Source organism: Anarhichas minor, unplaced genomic scaffold, assembly GCF_050575085.1.
Source record: "Anarhichas minor isolate MPS153535 unplaced genomic scaffold, ASM5057508v1 ptg000025l, whole genome shotgun sequence".
In the NCBI taxonomy this organism is placed as follows: Eukaryota; Metazoa; Chordata; class Actinopteri; order Perciformes; family Anarhichadidae; genus Anarhichas; species Anarhichas minor.
In genome coordinates, this window is record NW_027466471.1 from 9,925,526 (window position 1) to 9,947,638 (window position 22,113).

At 41.3% G+C, this 22,113-nt stretch overlaps 1 protein-coding gene across 1 annotated transcript in view; it reads left to right on the forward strand.

The window, feature by feature from the left end:
- The window catches only part of pdlim5a (PDZ and LIM domain 5a), a 55,192-nt gene extending 33,886 nt beyond the window's left edge, over positions 1 to 21,306 (forward strand). Inside the window, exons 6-13 of the mRNA XM_076099700.1 lie at positions 814 to 1,003; positions 1,224 to 1,249; positions 14,039 to 14,136; positions 17,059 to 17,242; positions 18,832 to 19,012; positions 20,514 to 20,634; positions 20,881 to 20,996; positions 21,217 to 21,306. Of these exons, the coding sequence (XP_075955815.1) occupies positions 814 to 1,003; positions 1,224 to 1,249; positions 14,039 to 14,136; positions 17,059 to 17,242; positions 18,832 to 19,012; positions 20,514 to 20,634; positions 20,881 to 20,996; positions 21,217 to 21,306 (1,006 nt within the window). The remainder of the gene's footprint in view (positions 1 to 813; positions 1,004 to 1,223; positions 1,250 to 14,038; positions 14,137 to 17,058; positions 17,243 to 18,831; positions 19,013 to 20,513; positions 20,635 to 20,880; positions 20,997 to 21,216) is intronic.
- Positions 21,307 to 22,113: the final 807 nt, after the last annotated feature.

The following is a 22,113-nucleotide window of genomic DNA, read 5'->3' on the forward strand; positions in this document are numbered from 1 at the left end:
TAGTTGTGGCTCATATGTTTTTCTTTTTCTTTTCTCATTCTTCTGCCTTCTACTGCCTGCTTTTAACACTTCCTTTTGATTATTATTTTTAAAATAATTGAATTCATTCTTCATACTTGTATCTCTTCCTCCTCTACTTTATTCCCCTTCAGTGGACCTCACAGTATTTTGAAGTAAGTCTTTTCAGATTGTGTCTTCATAACTGTGAACGTTGCTGTTTTATTTTTCCCGCTTCTATTCAGTCTATTTCTGTTTTCTTCTTTCCTGCTTTTCTCTGTCAATGTTTTTTTCAGAAAACCCCAGCCACCAAGGTATCAGATTGGTTCAGACCTAGACACCAAATATATTTAACAAAGTGCGGTGTGTTTTTTACCCCCTTTGTTGTCTAATAGGCACAAATTGTAGGTGAATTTGTTTACAGTGTGCCACATTGCCACCTCATGTAACCTGCAGTCTAAACAGTTATTCCATTCCTCTAACTGTGTGAAATAATGCTAATACATGTACTGTACATCAGTTTAAATCCTTGATTGAAATTAACCACCAAACCTAAACCAGACTAAACATGGCTTTGTCTGACAACATGCTCTGATGGAAAGAGCTACTTACTCAAAGTAGTACGTCTAGCAGTACAAAATGGTTTATTGGATCCTGCAATATTAAACTTTTCGCGTTCGTATGCTATAATGCCTTCAGGGCAATGACGTCAGTCTACATCTCTATAACTTTGATCATTTATATGAGAGGGAGGATGTAAAATGTAAAGTATATTTGCTGATGCCATCCATCCTGTTCTATACCCTGTCCTTCCAGAGTTCCCAGGAAACACATTGTGGACACAGACATCCATTTTTACCATGTGCCCACTCATGCTGATGCCAGCAGGAAGCGCATAATGGAGGACACAGAGGACTGGCGCCCACGCAGCGGGACAACCCAGTCCAGGTCTTTCAGGATTCTGGCTCAGATCACCGGTACCGAGCGTGGTACGTTACTCACTGAAGTGCACACGGTCACGACGTTTGCATAGTCATTACCCCGTCTTTTGTTAGTGCACCTGAGCTAATGAAGCGGCACATCTGAACACCGGGCGACCTCCATACATAGGGCTGACAAACATTGCAACATCACGATGCTGACTGTGTACCGTTTTCTTTCTAAATCGAAAGCTTATTATTTTCTTTTATGGACTTTCTATTCTTTCCCTTTTAGCTCAAGAGGAGGAAACCGATGCAGCCAAGAAGACAAAGTAAGTGCAATGAAACTGCTTACTGGGGTTTTAATAGCCCCAGACTCCCCGTCATCAGTTTTTTGTTATTGTTATTTGTATGAATAAGTGCATTGTGTGGAATAACAATACATTTCATTTAGTCATTTGTTTTAACCCACTCAGTTGGTAGCCTCCAACACATAAAGGCCACGTTTACATACATAGAGCAACAGGAAATGTGACCGCAGATCTCTGTGGCACAGCCCGGCAATTCTACTGATGCTGTGTGGCCTCTTCCTGTCTAGACGGCAAAGAAGGGATCACATTTGAGCCATTAAGTCGAAAGCCAGATCCCTGTGCACTGTACAGTATGTCCATTTTTAATCGCACCAATAAGTTCAGAATGCAGTTGTAATTAAATTCCCCTCTGAGATTGCTGAAAGCTGGTAGCTGACAGTGTTTTCACCTGTCCTTGCCGATCAACATGTAACTTCATGAGATTTTTGTCCGTGTGCTACTACTGGTTGTTTGTGCATTTACTTGTGGACGTGACAGCCTTGCAGTGCCGCATGTCATGATCTGTGATCGTGTTGTTGACAATCATGGCTGGACTGTTGGTCTTGTGGTCCGTGTGATGTGAGTGGTCCATTGGCTGTCCATTGCTCTTGCTGGTTTGTGGCGATACACGTGATCGGCGAGTGTCTGTGATCACTTGTGTTAACATGCTGACAATCCCGCTGTCCGTGGGTGTTGTTGTTGTCACGGTTGAATTAATTCATCATTTCAGTCCATCCTGGCCATGATCCGTGGGCTGCATTGAGACCTCACGACACAGGAGGTAAAGCTGCAGTTGGTCACTATTGTAAAGATCACTTTTAACATTTGCTGCCACTATATCCTGACAGTAGTACATGGGACAGATAATCTGTCGAAGGAGTCTCTTAAGCAGCTGTCAATTAGATGAAGCTTGTGAACTCTGATCAAATATGAATCCAGATTCTGTATTGCCATTTTCTCGCCTCAAATGTTTTCAGAAACACATTTTAACAATTTAGCTGTAAAATGAGAACTTTTACTTTGTTTGGCCTCAACTGTTTTCAGCATGGCGGCCAGGTCTCAAACTTTCTCATTCAACAGCTAAACGGTACACGCTGCACATTTCCACCCCATCAATACCTTTCCTGTTTATTATCAGCTTCTTGTTTGTGCCAACAGCCCTTTCCGTATCATCAGGCTTTCCTTGTGGCATGGCTTACATTGTATCTCATCGCAGACTGCAGGGCATCTACCCTACTTTTCCTAAATCCTTATTTTCTCTCTCGTTTGGTGTTTTTTCTCTTCTTTTCTCCCTCTTCTGGTGATGGCAGAGCGGACAAGGCCACCACTCGGATGGTGATTGGTCCTAAGTACAACGAGCTGAGAGACTGGCACCACGGAGTGTCTGCTCGCACCCTCAATGTCCAGTAAACCAGTCGACTGTGTGTGTGTGTGTGTGTGTGTGTGTGTGTGTGTGTGTTTGATTGTCTGCCTGTGTATGTGTGCACTACATTGGTTTGACATCTGGAGGTGGTGGTACATGACTTTGACTGCTGAAGGGATAAATGCTTATGGACTTGTGGAAATAAAGGAAATAGAGCAAATAATACTGGAGTGAACGCTTGCAAAGGAACTGGTGGAGTTTCTCTGCGTGTGTGTGTGTGTGTGTTTGCGGGTTTGATTGTCTGCCTGTGTATGTGTGCACTATATCAGTTTGACTTGTGGAGGTGGTGGTTCATGACTCTGACTGCTGAAGGGATAAAAGCGTATGGACTTGTGGAAATAAAGGAAATAAATCAAACAATACTGGAGTGAAAGCTTGTAAAGGAACTAGTGGAGTTTCTTTGTGTATGTGTGTGTTAGTGTGTGTGTGTGTGTGTGTGTGTGTGTGTGTGTGTGTGTGTGTGTGGGCTTGTCCTTTACTGTTTCTTTATGTGGCTGTACTGCGCTGGCCTCATTCAGACCTTTTAATGAAGTGCTGCTTACGTGCTCGGCCACTCCACTGACTCCAGCCATAAAGGTATACTGCTGCGTAAATACTGACTTTTATTAGTGTGTTGACCTCATTATACATGAATTTGGGTTTGGTCACAGCATTTGTATGCTCCTCTCTGTGTACAAGGTAGTGATTTCATGAAACCAGGGCTATCTGCATACTAATAAAAGCTAAAACATTTATTTGGATAGTTAGGATAAAGTATTGAGTTTAAAATGTGTCACCAGCGTATTTGTGTGTTTTTTCCACATTAACGGATTTGGAAGACAAGTAATCCAGATTCTTTTATTAAATGGGATCTAATAAAATACTCTGAACAAATTAAAATATGCAGTTGTCAATCTGCATCTCTGCTTATCTCAGACTTCCGACTACATTAATGTATTGTCTTTCCTAGAGATACATAGTACATACACTGACTCCATACTGTATATTGTAATGTGCTGGCTGTGATGCAGGCAGCCAACAGGACCGGTTCCCACGGTGGTGAGAAAAGACAGACAACATTTTAATGGACCTCCCAGTCTATGTTCATTCTTATTAAACATGATGTGATATACAGATATCTCAAATGTGTAAATAGGCAAACCCTGCAGCCTATTATGGAAGTCTGCATACAGCTAATGAGAGAGATGCAAAACTGTCAGTCCCACTTTTGTTTTTTTACAAATGCACTACATCACTGCACTGCTGGGAAGGTGTGCGGTTTGGATTAAGAAGGCTATTGCTGAGATTATTGAATATAGCAAATCTGGCTTTGGTCTGTCTGATAGTGCATTAGTTATGAATGTCCCTTCGTTTTATTTGGACTGTTGTAATGTCATGAGAGACACTTCAAACCCATATAAAAGCTTTTCATGAAAAAAAGTGTCTTGAAATATGGTGTCATTCGAAAAGTGGGAAGAGAATTCAACCTTTCTTGCGTGTATATTATATAAAAAACAATATCTTATTTGATATGCTGCTGGAATGTAAACAGACCGACCAGATCGCTGCTGAAAGACATTTGTATGGTATAAGGCAAGTCAGGAAGGCTCTTTTCAGTGAGCAGGTTGTTCAGCTTTGATGGTGTGCAAAGTGACTGTATAAATGCTATTAATGCTTGCAATGCAACGGTATTTTTTGAGGCCCTTGCTATGTAAAATATGTCTCCAGTGCCTCTACATTTATTTCAACCCTAGGTTTACTCTCTGCAGATTTAATCATAGTTAATTCCTTGGAGATTGTAATGGTGTTGCATTTTGAAAACAGCCGGACGTCTGGTGGCTGAAATGTATCTTCTGTGTTTTGAGTTAAAAAAAAATACTATTAATACTGTAGCTAATAAAATGATTACGTGTTTTCCTTGTCTTCCTTTCTTTCTGTTTCTGGTGTCCCTTTCCTTCCTTCCATCCTCCCCTTCTTCCTTAGTTCCTCCACTCTTTACTCTTCTAGTTGTCCCACTGAATCTGAGACAAACAGTGGGCAGGTCACGTATAAATGGTATAAATCATCATCTAAACTTGTGACACTTTTTTTACACCTCTCCACCTGTCATGTTAAATTGTCCCACAACACGGCAGTCACTTTTAAATAAAACAGCATTTACGAAAAGGCTTTTTTTAATGTAATCACAGGTACTAACTAACCATGCGTGTTCACACATGTGGCCAATCATTTGATGTGTTACAAACTGAAGTTTAATACACTGTGATTTTGCAAGCTATAACACGGTTTTCACATTAGAGCATTTACTGATCACTTTAACACCTCCACTATAACAAACTCCTTCTTCAATCTAACTATATATTTGAAATGCATCTAAAAACTATTATGTGTTATTATGGTCTGCTATCTGTTATCTGCCAGTGACAGATCTCCAACACATCAATCCATTGACCAAATAGAGGTTTCACGCTCAGCCTTCAGTGGACTGAATGATGCAGGAGCCACGTCCACATCTGATCACATTGACCAGCCACAGGTGGCAGGCTCGTCAGCCAATCAGCAATGGCCAGAGGAGGGTGCTACAATCCCCAACTATTTCCTCGTTTCTGAACCTGGCAGCTTCTTAAAAACTCAACATCAAGAGAACAATGCCTCATCTACAACACCCCTTCACTTAGTTGCCATCCCAATGACATATTCAAGTTCTTTTAACATGTTTTATCAAGTACACCCAACCCATTTGTCTAATATCAACTATCCATTAGCTCCAATGTACGTACCTTTGACGCACACTAGTTCAATCCCAAGCCAAATACAATCATGTCAAACCCAAACGCCAAATAACACGTCTCTTGATGCGATGTTAATGCCAGCACACGTCCCACATTTTCTCGGACCGAGTCCTGTTTGTACCCACACTCCAGCATCCTGTTTACCTGTTTCTAGTGTATCGCCTGCTCAAGAACTTAACTTGTCACCAGGTAGCGACTCCTCATTAGTTCAAAACCAAGCACCTGAGGCTTCTTCTGATCCTGGCCCTGTCCTCAGGCCAGCTGCTTCAGATGGTGCAGTTCCAGAGCCACCAGGCTTTCAACAGCTCACAGATGAAAGGTACATTGAGCTTGAGATGTTCTATTAATGCTGACAGCATTACACTAAAATGCATAATAGGTCCAAAAAAGGATTTGACTGTTATCATTTTCTTTACTTTGTACTGCCTTGGTCTAGCAATTCCCCTGTGACACCACTAGAGGACAGCACAGACTCAAAAAACTCTGAGTGCAGAGGTCGTTTCACTGATGATGATGGTGATGACCACAAATTATATAGACAAGCTATCAAATCTCTAAAGGCCATGCAGACTCGGTTTGACCTTTCTCCTCAACACAGGTGCTGCGCAACACTTCAAATACTTGATGCACATGAAGTAAACTTTTCGGTGACAGGTCATTAAATTGCTTCACTTATCTGTGCAATCTGTGCGTCTGTATGTGTGTCCCTTCAGTTCTGCAGCTCAAGTCAATACTCGTCTATCTCGTATATCAACACGTCATCATGTTTTTTCTACCAAACCAGTCAGGTACAGTGCCACTTAAGTGTTGCGAGAACTACAAATTAGGTCACTGTTAGGAGGAACGATACCAATCTGCCACAATTACTGAAACAATGTTTTTATCATTTTGTTTGAGTATTTTCTGTGGAGGAATTTAATTTCACTTTGGTTACGTATTTGTAAACAGGAGAGAGATCCTGTCAAGTCCTCTGGACTTCCTGCCCAGAGCAGCCCCCTGCCCCCCTCCTCTCACCCCCAGCGCTCCCAAACAGCCCACACAAAACACACAACCTGAGCACAGCAGTCCGGTGCGGGCGAGGTAAACAGAGTGTTCCAGTGTTGTGTGTGTGCTTCACCCTGAAAGTATACTTCTGTGTTCCCTGCCAACACCCTCTATATTTAGGCTATAATTGACTACTTCTGAAACCCTTTTCTCTTTCTATCTTTTTTTACACAATTGACACGTTGGATCCGTCACGATGTACCTTTCCTCCTCTGCCTCCTCAATGTGTCATCGCCTTGTCAGAACAACTTATCAGAGCAGTCCTTGGCCTCCGGAGAAGGCAGTGTCTCACTGCTTATTGGACGCCCTGCTAATCACTCCAATCACTCAAGCGCCGCCGCTACGCTTGAAGAAGAAGAAAAAGAAGCGTCGTAGCGTCAGTGAGCTGCAGCTGTCCAAGAACAAGAGGTAGACGGGGCAGACCTGGACAAAACTAGCTTTAACTTTCTTGACTGCTAGAGAATTGTTCTTTGACACTGTTTTAAGTTTAAAACAATTAAGAAAAATCAATATTAATCATTAATTCATTTCGTATTGATTGTGGTTTAAATTTGAATACAGTTTTGTCCATGTCTGAGTCCAGGAAAGAGTGACAATAATATAATCATCTACTTCACAAATAATGCGATATGACGTGTGGACACTCATTCACTCATTGATGAACACCATTGTGATGTGATGCATGTTTGTTTCACAATAATAGCACTCACAAGAATTTCAACAAGGAAGACGACGATTTGTTGTGTAATTTGACTAATATAATTATTTATTTTTTAATGGTAGAGGTATACCTAATTGTATCATGTAGTTGAAATAACCCGTGAGTCCACTGAACATGCCATTCATTGCAGTGAAAAAGCTTTGTTTAGTAAGAGCTTGCCAGCAATGAGAGACACGGTCCATATGTCTCTGTGGAGACAACTCATGACATTCCGTGGTCACTGTGAAACAACTTGGCAGCATCTCGCAGAGATCAGTCGGTGGCTAGTCGACACAACTGCACACATTTAAACCGTGAAGTGTGAAAAGTGTATGCGTGAGGGAGAGTTTGAGTGCGTGGATGTCTTTGTCATTGTGTGTGCGTGTGTGAATGCACATGGAAGATAGAGTGTGTGAGGATTGAATGCGATCCAAAGAATATCACAGTGCTATAGACCATCTGTTGTGTGGTGGAGAGAGCTGCTGGACAGCAGTCAGCTATTTTAATGGACCATTTGTTCAATGTTCAAACCAAACCAACACATTTATGAGATGCATAAAACAAGTTCTCGTCGGAGCTACAGTACACAAGGGGTTACTTTTTAACATATGTAAACAGTCGGGGTACTGAGATGTACTCTTTTTACTCATTATCACTTCATATCAGCAAACAAGAAGTCTTGTTTTCAGCCGGTGCTGAAAACGAGACTTCAGATAACATAATGACAGGAAAAACTAGAAAGAGCATACTCAGTAGAGTGCAGATCTCTACCAGGTGTGTCTGCAATGACCACTACTGTATTGTGTAATCCCAATTGGCTAATCCCCCTTTAGGTGTCAGGTGTAAATTGTAAACTGTAAGGTGTCGTAAAACGCACTTCATTTAAACTCAAAAACAAGCGGCAGTTAATGCAGGCAATCAGTTCGAAGCCATCGTATAAGACACGTCGTACATTCTTGCCAAAAACAAAATCAAACTTCAGCCGATGAATGGTGGTGAGGTAGTGTGTGTACTGGTAGTTCCATCTGTGGTTAGCTAAAACACACCGTCCAAAACAATAAAAGTGAGCCGCTGAGCAGCGGCGGAGAGCTATGCAGCAGTATTTCCATTAGCTGTTAGCTAAACACACCACATACTGTTATCCCCCCCCCCCACTGTGGCCGCAGAGTCGGAGATGGGGGGGGTCGCAGATGCACTAAGCTGTGTAATCACTAGCGGCTCCTACCGGGCCAGGGACCGGTTAACAGTAGTGAGTGAGGAGTCAGCAGGAAGTTAATGGCAGTATGTCCTTGAGCATTGGAGCCATAACAGGGCACCCAACATATTATGCAGTTTGTTGCAGCAGAATGCGAGATAGCCGTGGACAGAGGGGCTCACTCACTCACTCACTCACTCACTCACTCAACACACTCTGACGCCAACACACACACGACTCATCGCATGATCCTCCTGGCAGAAATAACAACAGAGATGCAGAGCATCGGCCGATGACAGTGTAGTGATACATGATTTTAAATTTCTATGTTGCACTGTATTAATGTAAAAAAGTGTAGAACACTGAGACAGAACAAGAAGATGGATGAACAGAAAATAAATGTATTCCTCTCTCCCTCCCTCCTTCCTCCCATCCCTCTTTAATCATCCCTTCAGTTAACAAGGTTCATATGTGACCCAGTGCGTCCAGATGGTCAGCTCTCTAACTGGCTACTATTGAATCAGAACAGCGGGGCCTCCATTAATCAACCAATCACCGTCTTGCAGAATACAATTAAGTTCCCATATAATTGGCGTGATTGGTGGAGAATATTAACGAGCTGTGCTGTAATTGGCTCTAATGAATGAAGGACTGGGGAGCATCTTATTTCCTGCTCTACTTGTCACCTGTTGTTAGCCAATTACCAAAGCTAATGAAAATGAATGTCGTTAGCTTGTTCGCCACGATAATTTGAATGGATGTCACTATAGCCTTTAATCTCACAGAGCATTATAGCTCCATAGCATAATGAGGATGAGGTCTTTTCTGTTCTTCACAGGACCGTTCTGCTTGGTAAATTGGCGCCAGCTGATGCTCTTGTTTCTGTTTCAGTATAGAGAAAACTGCAAATTTAGTTTGATTAACTAGCCAGAAAGCTTACTGATTTACTTGCTTAATGTGCTACTTTTCTAGCTTTATGGTGACTTATAGCAGTGGTTGGGCAACCTGGGGGTCACTCATTGGTTTAATTGCTAATGTCTAAAGTAGGGCCATGAATAGAATTGGAGCAAATGAAAGAGCTATACAAGCGGGTGTGGAAGTGCTGTTGGTCATGCAAAATTGTTGGCAGTAGGTAGAATGTAAATACTGAAAATGGTAATGAAATTGTAGCATTTAATTATCAGTATTTATTTATTTGCACTTTTGGTATTTTTTTGTTCATTGGTACTTTTTAAATATACTTATATAATGCTTATATAAACGCCTTTTACAGTTATTTTCTTTACTACTTGTTTACATTCCTAACCTTCATTTGTCCAGCGTTGTTATCCTCTTTACTAGCTGTTATTTTATATCTGTGTAAGTAAATCTAAGGACATGCAAAAAAAAAAATTCTGCAAGAGCACACGTGCTTGTCAAATAAATCAGATTCTGAAATTGTGGCCACTGTCTGCCTACTGTCTATACTCTCTTTCTCTCACTCTGGCTATAGACTTAAGAAGTTAGTGTTGGCTCCTCCTGTCAGACACATGGTATACAAAATGATAAGCAGATAATAAGAATGAAGAGAGATGTTCTGCAGTGTCACAGTCTCTTTCCTATGGAGAGTACTTAAATCAGGACTGTATCAGCCGAAGGCTGATTAGCTGGAATCAATGCTAACAAAACAGTCCACAGGGTGCATTCATCACAATGCTTGTCACTGCACTGTAGCTTGTGTGCTCATTGTTTAACATTGTTTGTATTCATTCATCGGATTCCTTTTCTAACCATGTGCCCATTCAGTTAAGATTCACATTGTGTTCGTGTTGTCTTCTTTGTATTTGACAATAACAACTACTAAGGGTGGGATTGCCATTTTGGACAGCTATATATAACCAACTATCTCCGTCACTTTGTGTGTATGTTGCTTTCCTTATTTCTGTGATATGTTTTCCTCTCACACCAAAGGGTGTCTTGGCATCAGTCTGCCACAGAAGAGGGGGACCCTCTCTTCTCTTCTCCCGTCAATGCTGTCTATGTCTTTAGGTACATTTAAAGTCTCCTCTCCTCTCCTCTCGTTGTGAGTTGTACATTTGACCACATCTCCCACAACTGCTATTCCACAGTATTTATTCAGAAAGCTGGTGAACTCTCTGTAGGGACCATTTGATGTTGTGGCTCATGGCAGAGGCAGGGAGGTCAGCTCATACACAGAGCATCTACTGAGGTGTAGTTGGCACACAGACGTATGCGACCGTCTTCCTCTATCTATCTCTCTGTCGCTCTCTGCCTGTTGATTCACCTCATGGTTTCTATCACTCTCTCTCATTTTTTTTCTCTTTCGCTCTTTCTCACTCACACAAAACAAACAGGCAAAACTCAACGTAACTATGACTGCAGTTGCCACAACACTTGTCTCCCATGAGTCCCCGAACAGCCAAGCACAAGGGGAAGACAGCAGTGATCCGACTGTTGGCATCGGCCACATTTATGCATTATGGGTGTAATATGTCTGGGGAGAGATTGCTGGCCCACCCAAGCCCCTCAACTGGCACTGATGAACTGACACACACACACACACACACACACACACACACACACACACACACACACACACTTGATGTTACTCATAGAGACGTTATTCATTTTGCATCATATTAAAGCACGACGCCCCCAAATTTGGGGGCACTCAGGCTCAGAACCCCTCAAACTCACATGCGGAAAATAGCATGATTATTAGCCGGTAGCATGTATGTGGCTAATTTTTTTTTTCGATGAAAGAGCAACGTATGGACAACAACATCATATAAGTCACTTCTAACACACTCCCAACACAGTTATAGGGTACTCACATAAGCAGATAAATATCGTGGCATAAAAGCACCAAATCCGGGCCAGAAATCGGCGCTATGAGTACAGTAAGTCAATGTTTGTACCCTCATGCTAACGGCTACCCAGTCATACAATGCATTTATTAGCATTAGCACACGTGGCGGAACACGTAACTAACCTCTGTTTTACGATCCGTACGAACACTAAACCGTGGTGGGCGATCAAACGTACCTTCATGCTGAACTTCGCCGAAGAAAATCGTGGGTATGCGCCCAAGTTTTCTCTAAATATGGATAATAACGTCGCGGAATTTCCGTTCCAAAGCTGTAGTCATTGCTGCCAACTGCATACTGTTGACTTCCGACTTGTTTCCAGAATAAGAGCGGTCAAGGGGGCTTGGGCGAGTGGCCAGACTGCCTGCGACCGGAAATTTCCGCCGGGTTACACGCGTCACTTCTGGCAACTTTATTGTATGAAATCTTTTGACGATCACCACCATACTTGGCACGAGTCTTCCTAAGCCTGTGACGCGTCTAAGGAGGGGTTGTTTTTGGAAATCGACCGAGGATAGGCTGAGATCCAGCCACACACACACACATGAAATGAGAAAATCCTACAGATGACAGCCAAAACTGGCTCTGATGATGTTATGAATATGAATATGATTCCTATTATCTGTATTTGGATGTATTGAATCATATGAGTGATAAAGAAAGTGAAATATATAGTTATATAGTGTATAAAAGTACAATGTAAGAGCTGCAACAGCTGGTTCGAAAATGATGCCTCGCCTGACTAAAACCTCTTATTCTTAACTTTATTCCACTTTATTCCACTTTAACCTTTTTTTAATAACTACTGATCAGTTATGCTATGACTTGGGAAAGATTCAGGGAGCTAGCTGCATTATTTCAATAACCTTTTATCACTGAAAGTGCATTTTTCCCAGGCGAGGCTGAATATTTTCACTTTCAGCTGTGTTATGTCTTATTTTCTATATTAACCAGCAACATATTCACAATATGACCAATGTAAACTATGTCACAGGTGTTGTGATCTGATTATATCAACAAAAATTATTAAAATCGACCTTGTAGTTACAGAGCTATGGTCAGTTTTGTAGGGCTATGTTTTTTCGCTCAGAGACCTCAAAAACGGCTCCGAGAATAAGAGGTTAAAGGGCAATGGAGAGTTTGAGGCTCTGAGGCCACATTTGATTGAAGAGCAGAGACATTTTCCTCCGTTCCACCGCGATAGACGAGCTCTGGCACCTCCGCGAGGACAGGAAGTTAAAACGGAAAAGGACTTTTAAAGCCTTTCTCGTTGTTTTTTTAATAACTAACCAGCAAACTTTTTTTTTTTCAATGAAGCAGGAAAACCTTTTTCTGAAAATGTCGGACCATATTTGTTTTTATATTTAATGTATTATCTGTGATTAATAACGGTGATGTGAAATGTTGCGAAAAATCAGTCGATACAATCCTAAATAAGAGAACAAAAAATGTTTTTTTTCCTAGAAAAAGAAAGAAGGTGCTGCCCTACGTAGACCCAATTAAATGTTTTTCCTGATAAAAGCATTGCACAGTGAACAACTTTAACAAGCAGACAGTTTGCATCATGAGGGAGTATTTCGCTTAAATATATATGTTTTGTCCTGCAAGTGAACAATTTGAGAGAATGTGTGAACTCAAAAGAATATATATCTGCCAAAAAAAAAAAGTTTTGCCTTACTACTCAAAACACTACCACGGATATTACACGTTTACATTTCTTTAGAGACAAACTGTGTCACCCAGTTTTACAGCACTGTTGGCTGAATATAAACTGAAAACCCATCATTGGGTCAATTTGTCTATTTTGTGTTGAGAGCTGATCCTGTGAGGTCATTTCCCCTCTTCTGTCACTTGAATTTAGTGTTTTGGCATCGTTTGATATGATCACCGCTAAATTTTACTGCAGAGTCTCTCAACATTTCTCAGCCTTTGACCCAAATGTAAAATTTAGTGGGCTCATAGGGGATTCATTAAGTGTGTCTCTTCATGACCTCAATGAAGCGTCCAAACTCTTACATTTAAAAAAAAAGGGGGATGGCAACAATATCTATATATATATGCGGTAGTTGTAAAAATATAGAAATCATCCACTGAAAAAGGTAAACTCTAAACTGCACTATAGGAACTCTGTCTCCCCTCCATCATTAGTGCTGCCAGTCTGGCATTTGTCTACAGCACACATGTGAAATGGGCACTTTATTTCACTCTAGCGTGGTCCATTACTCTCTGTTAAGTCATTTATATTGATATACTGGCATCATTATTGAATGGGTGTGCTATATCGTCAGTGCTGTGCAAACCTACTCGTCTCCTATCCATCATGGGGCCGGTGGCCTGGACTCTGTTCTGCTGTGAAAGTGGCACATGGGCAACATATTTGTGCTCAAGTAGGAAGTGCACCATGAAGTTGAGTACTGTACTGTTTTGGCTGTAGCGGCCATGCTGTGTTTTGTTTGGTACCATATTTGTCTTTGCTCTGTCAGCAGGTAGGTGGTCTGGAACCTGTCTTACTGCATTTTGACAGGAACTTGAAAAATGAGAGCGTGCTTGCGTGGCGTTTCTTTTTTCTAATGGCCACGGAAACAGCATCTTTGTAAGACACAGACTGAGCAGGAGGCAAATAGCAACCATGTCTTTTTGCAATCTAAGCAGTGCAAATTGAGTTTCATGTGCAGTGGCCATGGTTTCTGATGTGTTTTCATTCAATTAATTACATTTCAAAACCTATTAATTGATTTACATATCATTTCCAATTTTTTCTCTCTGCACAGTGAGGAAGGGGAGGAGCCAGAACCCAACAGCCATGAGTCGGCAGTTGTCAAGACCATGATCAAAGGACCTGTTGCCATCCAGGGTAAACACAGTGTGTGTGTTCCACTTGTGATAGCAGCTCATCTTTGATGTTTTTTTTATTTACTTCTTCCCACATTAACAACGAGCACTGGTTATTGCCAGCTGTAATATTTCCACTCTGTTTAAAATATAATTCATGGGTCGAGGACCAAGCCACAGTTGGCATGTCTCCTATTAATCCACCGAAATAACATTTTGTGAAAGCATTAAAGAATACAGAATGTATTCATAATATAGGGGTTTCAGCAACTAAAATACATTTTTTGTTCATCGAGCCAATTGCTGCATGAAATCTGTGAAATAGTACATTACCGCCTAAGTTCCGTTGCAAAATCCAACAAAAGTGTATCTGTCTGACTGTGTGTGGGTTGCTTTTACTGTCGGCATGTTGTGGGAGTGTTTCACTAAATTAACTATAGCGGAGAATAATCAGACTAATGTGCCTCAACTGTTTTCTTAGCATAAGTCACGGTAAATGCTGTAGAGTCCCCCAAAATAGATTCCTAAGAATAAAACTCTCATTTAGGAATTGAACTAAATTGTATTTCAAGTATGTATTTTGATTGATTAATGTATCCCACCTACAGTTCAAAATAATATTGTTATTTTTTTCTTGTACAAAAAATGTTTGGTTCCAAATCCTGGCATAGTGTAAAACTGATTTACTGCTGTAGGATTGAATGTTGTTTCAGCCAGTTAGCAAGGGGGAAAGAGGCTTATTTTCCGTGCTTGAAGCGTGACATATGTTGTGAAATAGGTCACTGCAGACTTTCTTTTTATTTTCTCGTCTTTTTCCTCTGTGGAAGCCCATTAAGCAGGCGGGAAGGCCCCGCTCTGCCTATGGCGCCTTGCTCACTCACACGTGTAGCAGTTTTACTCCGTTAGAAAGATAATATTTACTGAAGGGACCTGTCGGGAGTTATGAATAAAGTTTTAAAGGCAAGCCACAGAGCTGCAGTATAATGGCCCTACTCCATCTGCACTCAGACCATAGATTCAGAGATTGAATGTCTTTTCTGGACATTATTCTGCTTTTCATGTACATACCAAAATATACATTACATTTGTGAGTATATATTTATGAATCTAGCCTAATATGCTTCAACTTTTACCCCATCCATTCTGTCAGCACAAGTCAGTTCTCTCCCTGATGTAACTGCCACTCTACAAAAATCGTAAACGTAGTCACTTACCCATGGACCCAGGCTCATGAAAATATACTACTAGCCGTATAATGCCCTAGAAGCAGTAAGCCACTGATCCGTTATGAATCCTTAGTTGCAGTTAAGGAACCCAGACCGTTGGACACTGCCTCGTTGCAAATGCCTATTGTAAAATACTGTTATATTGGCATGATGTTCAAATTTGAAAAGATAAATAAAAAATAGGTACTTTTAGTGACAAACCTACAGAGAATTATCACCTGAATTTGCAGCTCTATAAAGCTCTACAGAGCTTTACAGCGAGTTTCAGCTCATTGCTGTTTAACCCGTAAGTTTTGGTTTTGGTTCACTTCTGTTCAAAAACAGAGCTAGAAGAAGAGTGAATACAACTATTGTATTTATCCAGAAACACAACTCCAAATCCATTTTGATATTGCTCTGCTGGTTGTTTAAATAAGCAGCTGTTTGCTACCAAGTTCGCTAGATCAACTTAAAAGGTGTTGATATGTTCTGTTCACAACTTGTTTCTGCTGCCCCCAAGTGGCCAAACAAATCTGTTATTGCAGGTTCAACCAGGGATTAACCTCTGGGTCTGATAAGTCAAGCCAATGAAGAAGTGCTTTAAATTTGGATTATTTTTAGTAACCAGAAGACGTGACGACTCTGCTTGCAAAAATAAGTCAGATTGTATTGAAGTCCAAGGAGAAAATGGCCCTACTTCTGACTTGATTTATTACCATACTAAACTTTGTAAACATGAGTTTATGGTCTCAAAAGCTAATTTCAAGTCTTCTTCAATACAGCATGATGTTCATTTTGGTAAATGATGGTCCCATTTACAGTAAAATAGAGGGAAACGCAGGGTATGCTTTAGGAGTTGGCTACCTTGTGATTGACAGGTCGCTACAATGGCATTTCCGGTCCGGGAGTTGTCCTTGTTTTCGGTCCTACAACTTTAACCTTTTCACTGTGTGTTTTAAGACCATAAAAGTGATTGTAACATTTTGGTCACCTAAAAATGTCTTCATGCGTTCGGTTGCTCCACCCTCTTGTGTCACTTCTGGTGATGGTGATGGAGAAAATGCTGAACAAAAGGTTCCAAACGGTAGTCCACGGACCAATAGGTGACGTCACGGTGGCTGCGTCCACTTCTTACATACAGCCTATGGGTTTAACCTGAAATGAATTCCTTACAAGCCCCAACATTTTATGTAAACCCGGCCCCATTCCTAGCCGAAACAGACACACTTAAACATGGCATGTTATGGTAAATCGAAGCTCTAAAAGTAGCCCTAGCCTCCCCAAGCACACACATACAAAAACAAATCTCCATCCACAGTGTGGAGATCAAAGGCCAAGCTACATGTTTAGCCAGGTGTGGGTCTTGGTTTTAACTGAGGGGATGTCTTGGTGGTCTATGTCTGTGTGTGTGTGTGTGTGTGCATGCACATAATATGCATAGGAATGTGTCAAAGGTGGGGTGAAAGATTCAGGGAAGATTGATGGGGTGAATTCATGGTTTTGACAACAGTAGTCAGCCAGCTGCGTGCACCGCCATGACACCTGCTGGGTGTATAGACAAAGAGGGTAGAGGTCAAATAACTTACACACCTGGGAGGAAAACACAGACGCACACAGACACACATCCGTTGTGATGCTCTGAGTGCTCACTTCTTTTGTTGTCAATTTGTTCCTTCTTCCTTTTACCATCTCTGTTTCGTCATTATAACCTTTTATCTCCACTCCATCTTCTTCAGGTCACGGTCCACGTACAGGTTTGATCACCCCATCTTTCGGTATGAAGGGTAATGGAATTGCCAGTGTCCCGAAAGGTCCTGTCCCAGCCCGACCTTTACCTCAGCCCCACCCTAAAGACGAGGACACCCTGGTCCAGATGGCAGAACACATCCCCGCTGGGACTCGGACGCCCATGTGTGCCCACTGCAACATGGTGATCAGGTGAGGGACAAATACCGTGGCTAATGCTGTCACGTCATTTATCAACTTACGAATGACTTAAGGATCTTTGAAGGGACTATATGGATTTTTTTAATCCTACCTTTTTAACCAGGGACCTCAATTAACCTACAGTGATCACTGTACAAGCATTATTCTTGGTAGCAAGCTGCAGAATGAATATCATGAATGAAGAATCTATGGCCTCACTCATCAGGATGGAATGAGGCTGTCATCACCATGTGTAGTTCAAATTGTGAGAGAAAACAGTTGACATGCATGGTGTTTCGCTCTATCATGTCATGCTCATATGCTGCTTGCACAAGGATATAATCAAAAAACAGGCAATCTCTTCCACTCGGCTGCACAGACATCCATTTGTACTTAAGCAAATTAAGATCGGAAAGGAAAATATGTCCAATTCTCAATTATTCATTGTCCCAGTTCGGCACTTAAAATAATTGACTGGGGAACCCATCTCGGGTAAATAATCTGTGTATGAAACTGTAGAACTACAAAGATCTGACTGTAGTGCAGATAAGGGGAAGGGGAATTAAGTTGCACCTGCAGATCAAACTGTGGTGATGTTGCACATGTACAGTATGTAGACACTGAATGCAAAACACACACACACACACAAACACACACACACAAACAAACACTATATAGGCTGATACAACTCTTGGTTATCCTGTTCAGTTTTTCCGCTTAATTATAGGGTTTGTCTTTTTTGTTTTCCTCTTGTGTAAATCCAACAAGAGCTGTATACAAGTGCACATCACTTCCTCATCCTCCTTCCTGCCTACTTCTCTTCATCTCATGACTGCCCTAACCCAAGTGTTATCTAACTTGTGTCACCTTACATGACATCCCACTAAGGATATAGGGTAGCTCACATGCTAATGGGGGCCAAGCCGGGAAAGCTCAGATAAGCACAGCTAAGCTATTGTGTGGAGTAAATTAGTCTCTGTTGTTTTCCCACTTTACCTAATCATCAAAGTGGACAGTGCCAAGGTGCTGTCTGAGTGGACGCAGAGGGCGATGGTAGCAGTAAGACCTTTTATGACGTCAACACATTACATTTCTAAACTGTGTTCCTCGTTTCTGAAGCAACAATGAGTGACCTGAATGGAACACTGAAACAATGAATCCATTAGTTGATCGAACAATTCTGATACTAATCATAATAATCACAATGTACATTGTGATCAATGTAATGACTCTGTTATAGGAAGATCGGAGAAGCAGGAAATATGCTGAGTTACCAAGAGGCAGCTTGTAGAAGTGTGTTATTCACATTCATTTATTCATTTGCTGTTTGCCCCATTTGCCCTCTAGTGGCTGTTTGTAGACATGGCAATGAAAATACAATACATGACCTATCAGCATAACTGCGGAGCAATGTAGTTTACTTTGCATATGTACTTGCATTCATGACGAGGTATCATCATAATACAAGTAGTTATAATAATTAGCCTGTGTATCATGGGTTCATTTTTTCCAATACAGAGTTATTTGGTAACTTCAGTTCAAAACTTAAAGTTGATTGCCACTTATCCTGTTGTCTCTTCTTGTGTTTTTTTCCCCCCCAGAGGACCATTTTTGGTAGCAATGGGGAAATCGTGGCATAAGGAGGAATTTAACTGTGCCCACTGCCGTACATCCCTGGCAGATATAGGCTTTGTGGAGGAACAGGGATCTGTCTACTGTGAACACTGCTATGAAGATTTCTTGGCTCCGTCATGCAGCCGCTGCCAGGCCAAGATACTGGGGGTGAGTTGGTGTGAAGCTAAATAGAGCAGGAGGGTGTGTGTGTGTGTGTGTGTGTGTGTGTGTGTGTGTGTGTGTACATTGTTGTCTGGCTGCTCTTGTGTCTTGTCTGTTTTGTGAACAGAATGTACTGTACAGTTCAGATTCATTAACTTTGATCATTTCATGCAATGCTAAAAGACAATGAAGATGACAACAAAACTCTAGCATTACAGTGCAAGGAAAGATAACGTGGAGAATTTGCCTGAAGACTTTAAGTCGGTACCATTCACTCACATGTACAGCTGACCTTTATATTGTGTGTGTGTGGCTGTTTCAAACTCAACCACCTGTTGTTTGGAGACCAAAAGCGATACTTCTGTTGGCATTCAGTGCAAACCTGTCACACAGACCAATGTCTTGACTTCATTTGTTTTATAGCTTTTGTGCTTCAGAATGAATAAACAGTGTGTAACACTGTGAACAGACTGGTTTACAGCAACTACATCTTGATGTTTGTAGCTAAAACATCCAACTTCTCAATGTGAGTTTAAATAGAAGTTGACCCAACCTTTAAACTGATACATGTGTCAGACTTTATTACTATGGAATCCAGTTCTCTTCATACCTTCTTCTGTCATTTTACTTTGTGCATTAAGACCTATTTTTATCAATCTGAGACCAACTAATAAAGATACATTAAATGTACAGGTGTAGACATCTTCAAATGTTCACCTTTAGGGTCAGTCCAACCCCGGACGTGCATGATAAATGCTTTGGAGGCCAATGTAAGAAAGCTATAGGGAATTTCTATAGTGACCACCACTGAAACTCAGGAATGTGGTATATGTTCTGGTGTTAGGAGAATTAGGCTTAGAGGCCTCGAGGCTGCAGGTGTAGCATGAACCCAGAGTGTCAGGAAGCTGAGATCTCTGCTCTCATAACAGATCTGACATTTATCCCTCACGTGTTCTAACCTCTTTAGCCTCTATGCCTTTCAACCCTCTATTTCTCACACATCTTCAACCAGCTTACAGCTTCTTATTAACCTGTTTTCTCACTCCCTCTCCCCTAATCCTTCATTTCACTGCGGCCCACCAACTTTCCATTGATTCCCTGTCCTGTCTTGTTCTCACAGTTTAAGGGTGGGAAAGAAAGCGGTTGGTCTATTTTATGCTGGGGTCATGTGGCCCACAAGAAAAGAAACAAACAAAGTATTTAAATGTGACATGAGAAGAAGACAGACTGCAGGAGAGTCTGTACATTTCTGATAACAGAGAAATATATCCGTTATGATCAAGTAGGGGTTGATAATAGAAATGCATGTTTTTGTTCAGACATTAAATGCACAGCAGTGCTACAAATAATGACCCAATAAGCATTCAACACGGCAGCATCCCACCAAAAGCCTCTGTCTCCTGGATCTAATGTTCCAGTTACTGTGACCGACTCACACAAAGACCAGTGCTACTAATGAACTGCATGATGCCTCCAACTAACCACACTGTTTGCTTTTTGCTCCCAGGAGGTAATAAATGCCCTCAAACAGTCGTGGCATGTCTACTGCTTCCTGTGCGCTTGCTGTCAGCAGCCAATCAGAAACAACACCTTCCACCTGGAGGATGGAGAGCCATACTGTGAACAAGGTGAGTGATATGGACTCTGAACAATATGCTGATTGGGCACAGAGATCTTGCTGACGGGGCGGATGAAGGCTGACTGGAGGACAAAAATCTGTGGATTGAAAGACAAATGTAGCTCTCTGTTATGAATAGACTTTTATTTTGGTCCCAACAATAAAGAAATAAATTAATTTCTGTAAAAAAAAATAAAGTGTTGATATTGTGTTCCGTGTGGTGTACGTCATGCCATGTTGCTTTGTGTGTCAAAAGACTTCTACAATATGTTTGGGACCTGCTGCCATGGCTGTGAGTTCCCCATTGAGGCTGGAGACAAGTTCCTGGAGGCCCTCGGTTACACCTGGCATGACACCTGCTTCATCTGCACTGTAAGTGAAGGATTAGTGTACTCACAGTACAGTTAATTAAGAGACTATTATCCATCTGACTGGACAAAAACGCAGGAGCAGATTCAGTGATGTGATAAATGCACGTTCTGGCATTTTTATCATTATTTCTAATGAGATGGTGAGTTATCAATGAGGAGTTTAAAACTTTACTTATGTAACCTTTCTGTGTGTGTGTGTGTACGTGTATATTTTTCCTCAGGTGTGCTGCACCACTCTCGAAGGCCAGACCTTCTTCTCCAAGAAAGACAAACCTCTTTGCAGGAAACATGCTCACACACTGAAGATATGAATCTTGGACTTTCTTCACAACTTTCTAGCCTTACTTTCTCCCTTGGTGGATGGGACGGCCTCTTTATAGTTCTTGCAACAATAAATCTCAAGCAATACTCGCACGAGCATAGAGGTCAGAATAAGGGAAATATTGCCATGAATGCAAAAGTAAACTTGTTCTTGTCTTTGTACCGAGACCCATTGTAACACCAGTACTTTCCTCATGTGATTTATACTATGAGCAGCAAGTAAAGAATCACTGTTTTTACCACATTTCACCACAAATTTTATTGGCTCATGCATCCAAAAATAGAATAGTTTTACTGCCAAATGGTGATGATCACCAAAGTCAGACGTTCAATATGTAGGATTTTGTGATTCTAGTCTTTGACTTTATCCTATAGTCGTCATTTCTTAATCCAGAGTTTGATATTGAGTTTCTCAGAAGCACGGCAATGAGCGGTGAGATCAAGTCAGTGTACAAAGACGCTCGGGTAACCTGCTAAATCACACAACGCCTGAACTTAGACAGTGTCAGAAATGTGTGAGAACATATACATATGCTATAGGACTTTAAAGAGAGGAGGATATTGGGCAATTATTTTCTAAGCAGGTGTTTATTTTTGTTACTGTTACTGTTTGTTGTAGCTTTAATCAAATAAGAATCTGATCTGCAGCTCGTAAAACAAGTCCAAGAGAATATTAGCCATCCAATTTCCTGTGTCAAACTCTGTTTCGTCACAATCTTCATAAAGAAATGTGCTTGTGCTGGTTGTTTTAATACAGGTGAGCTGGATGTCCGGGGTTAAAACGTTTGCCTTTGATC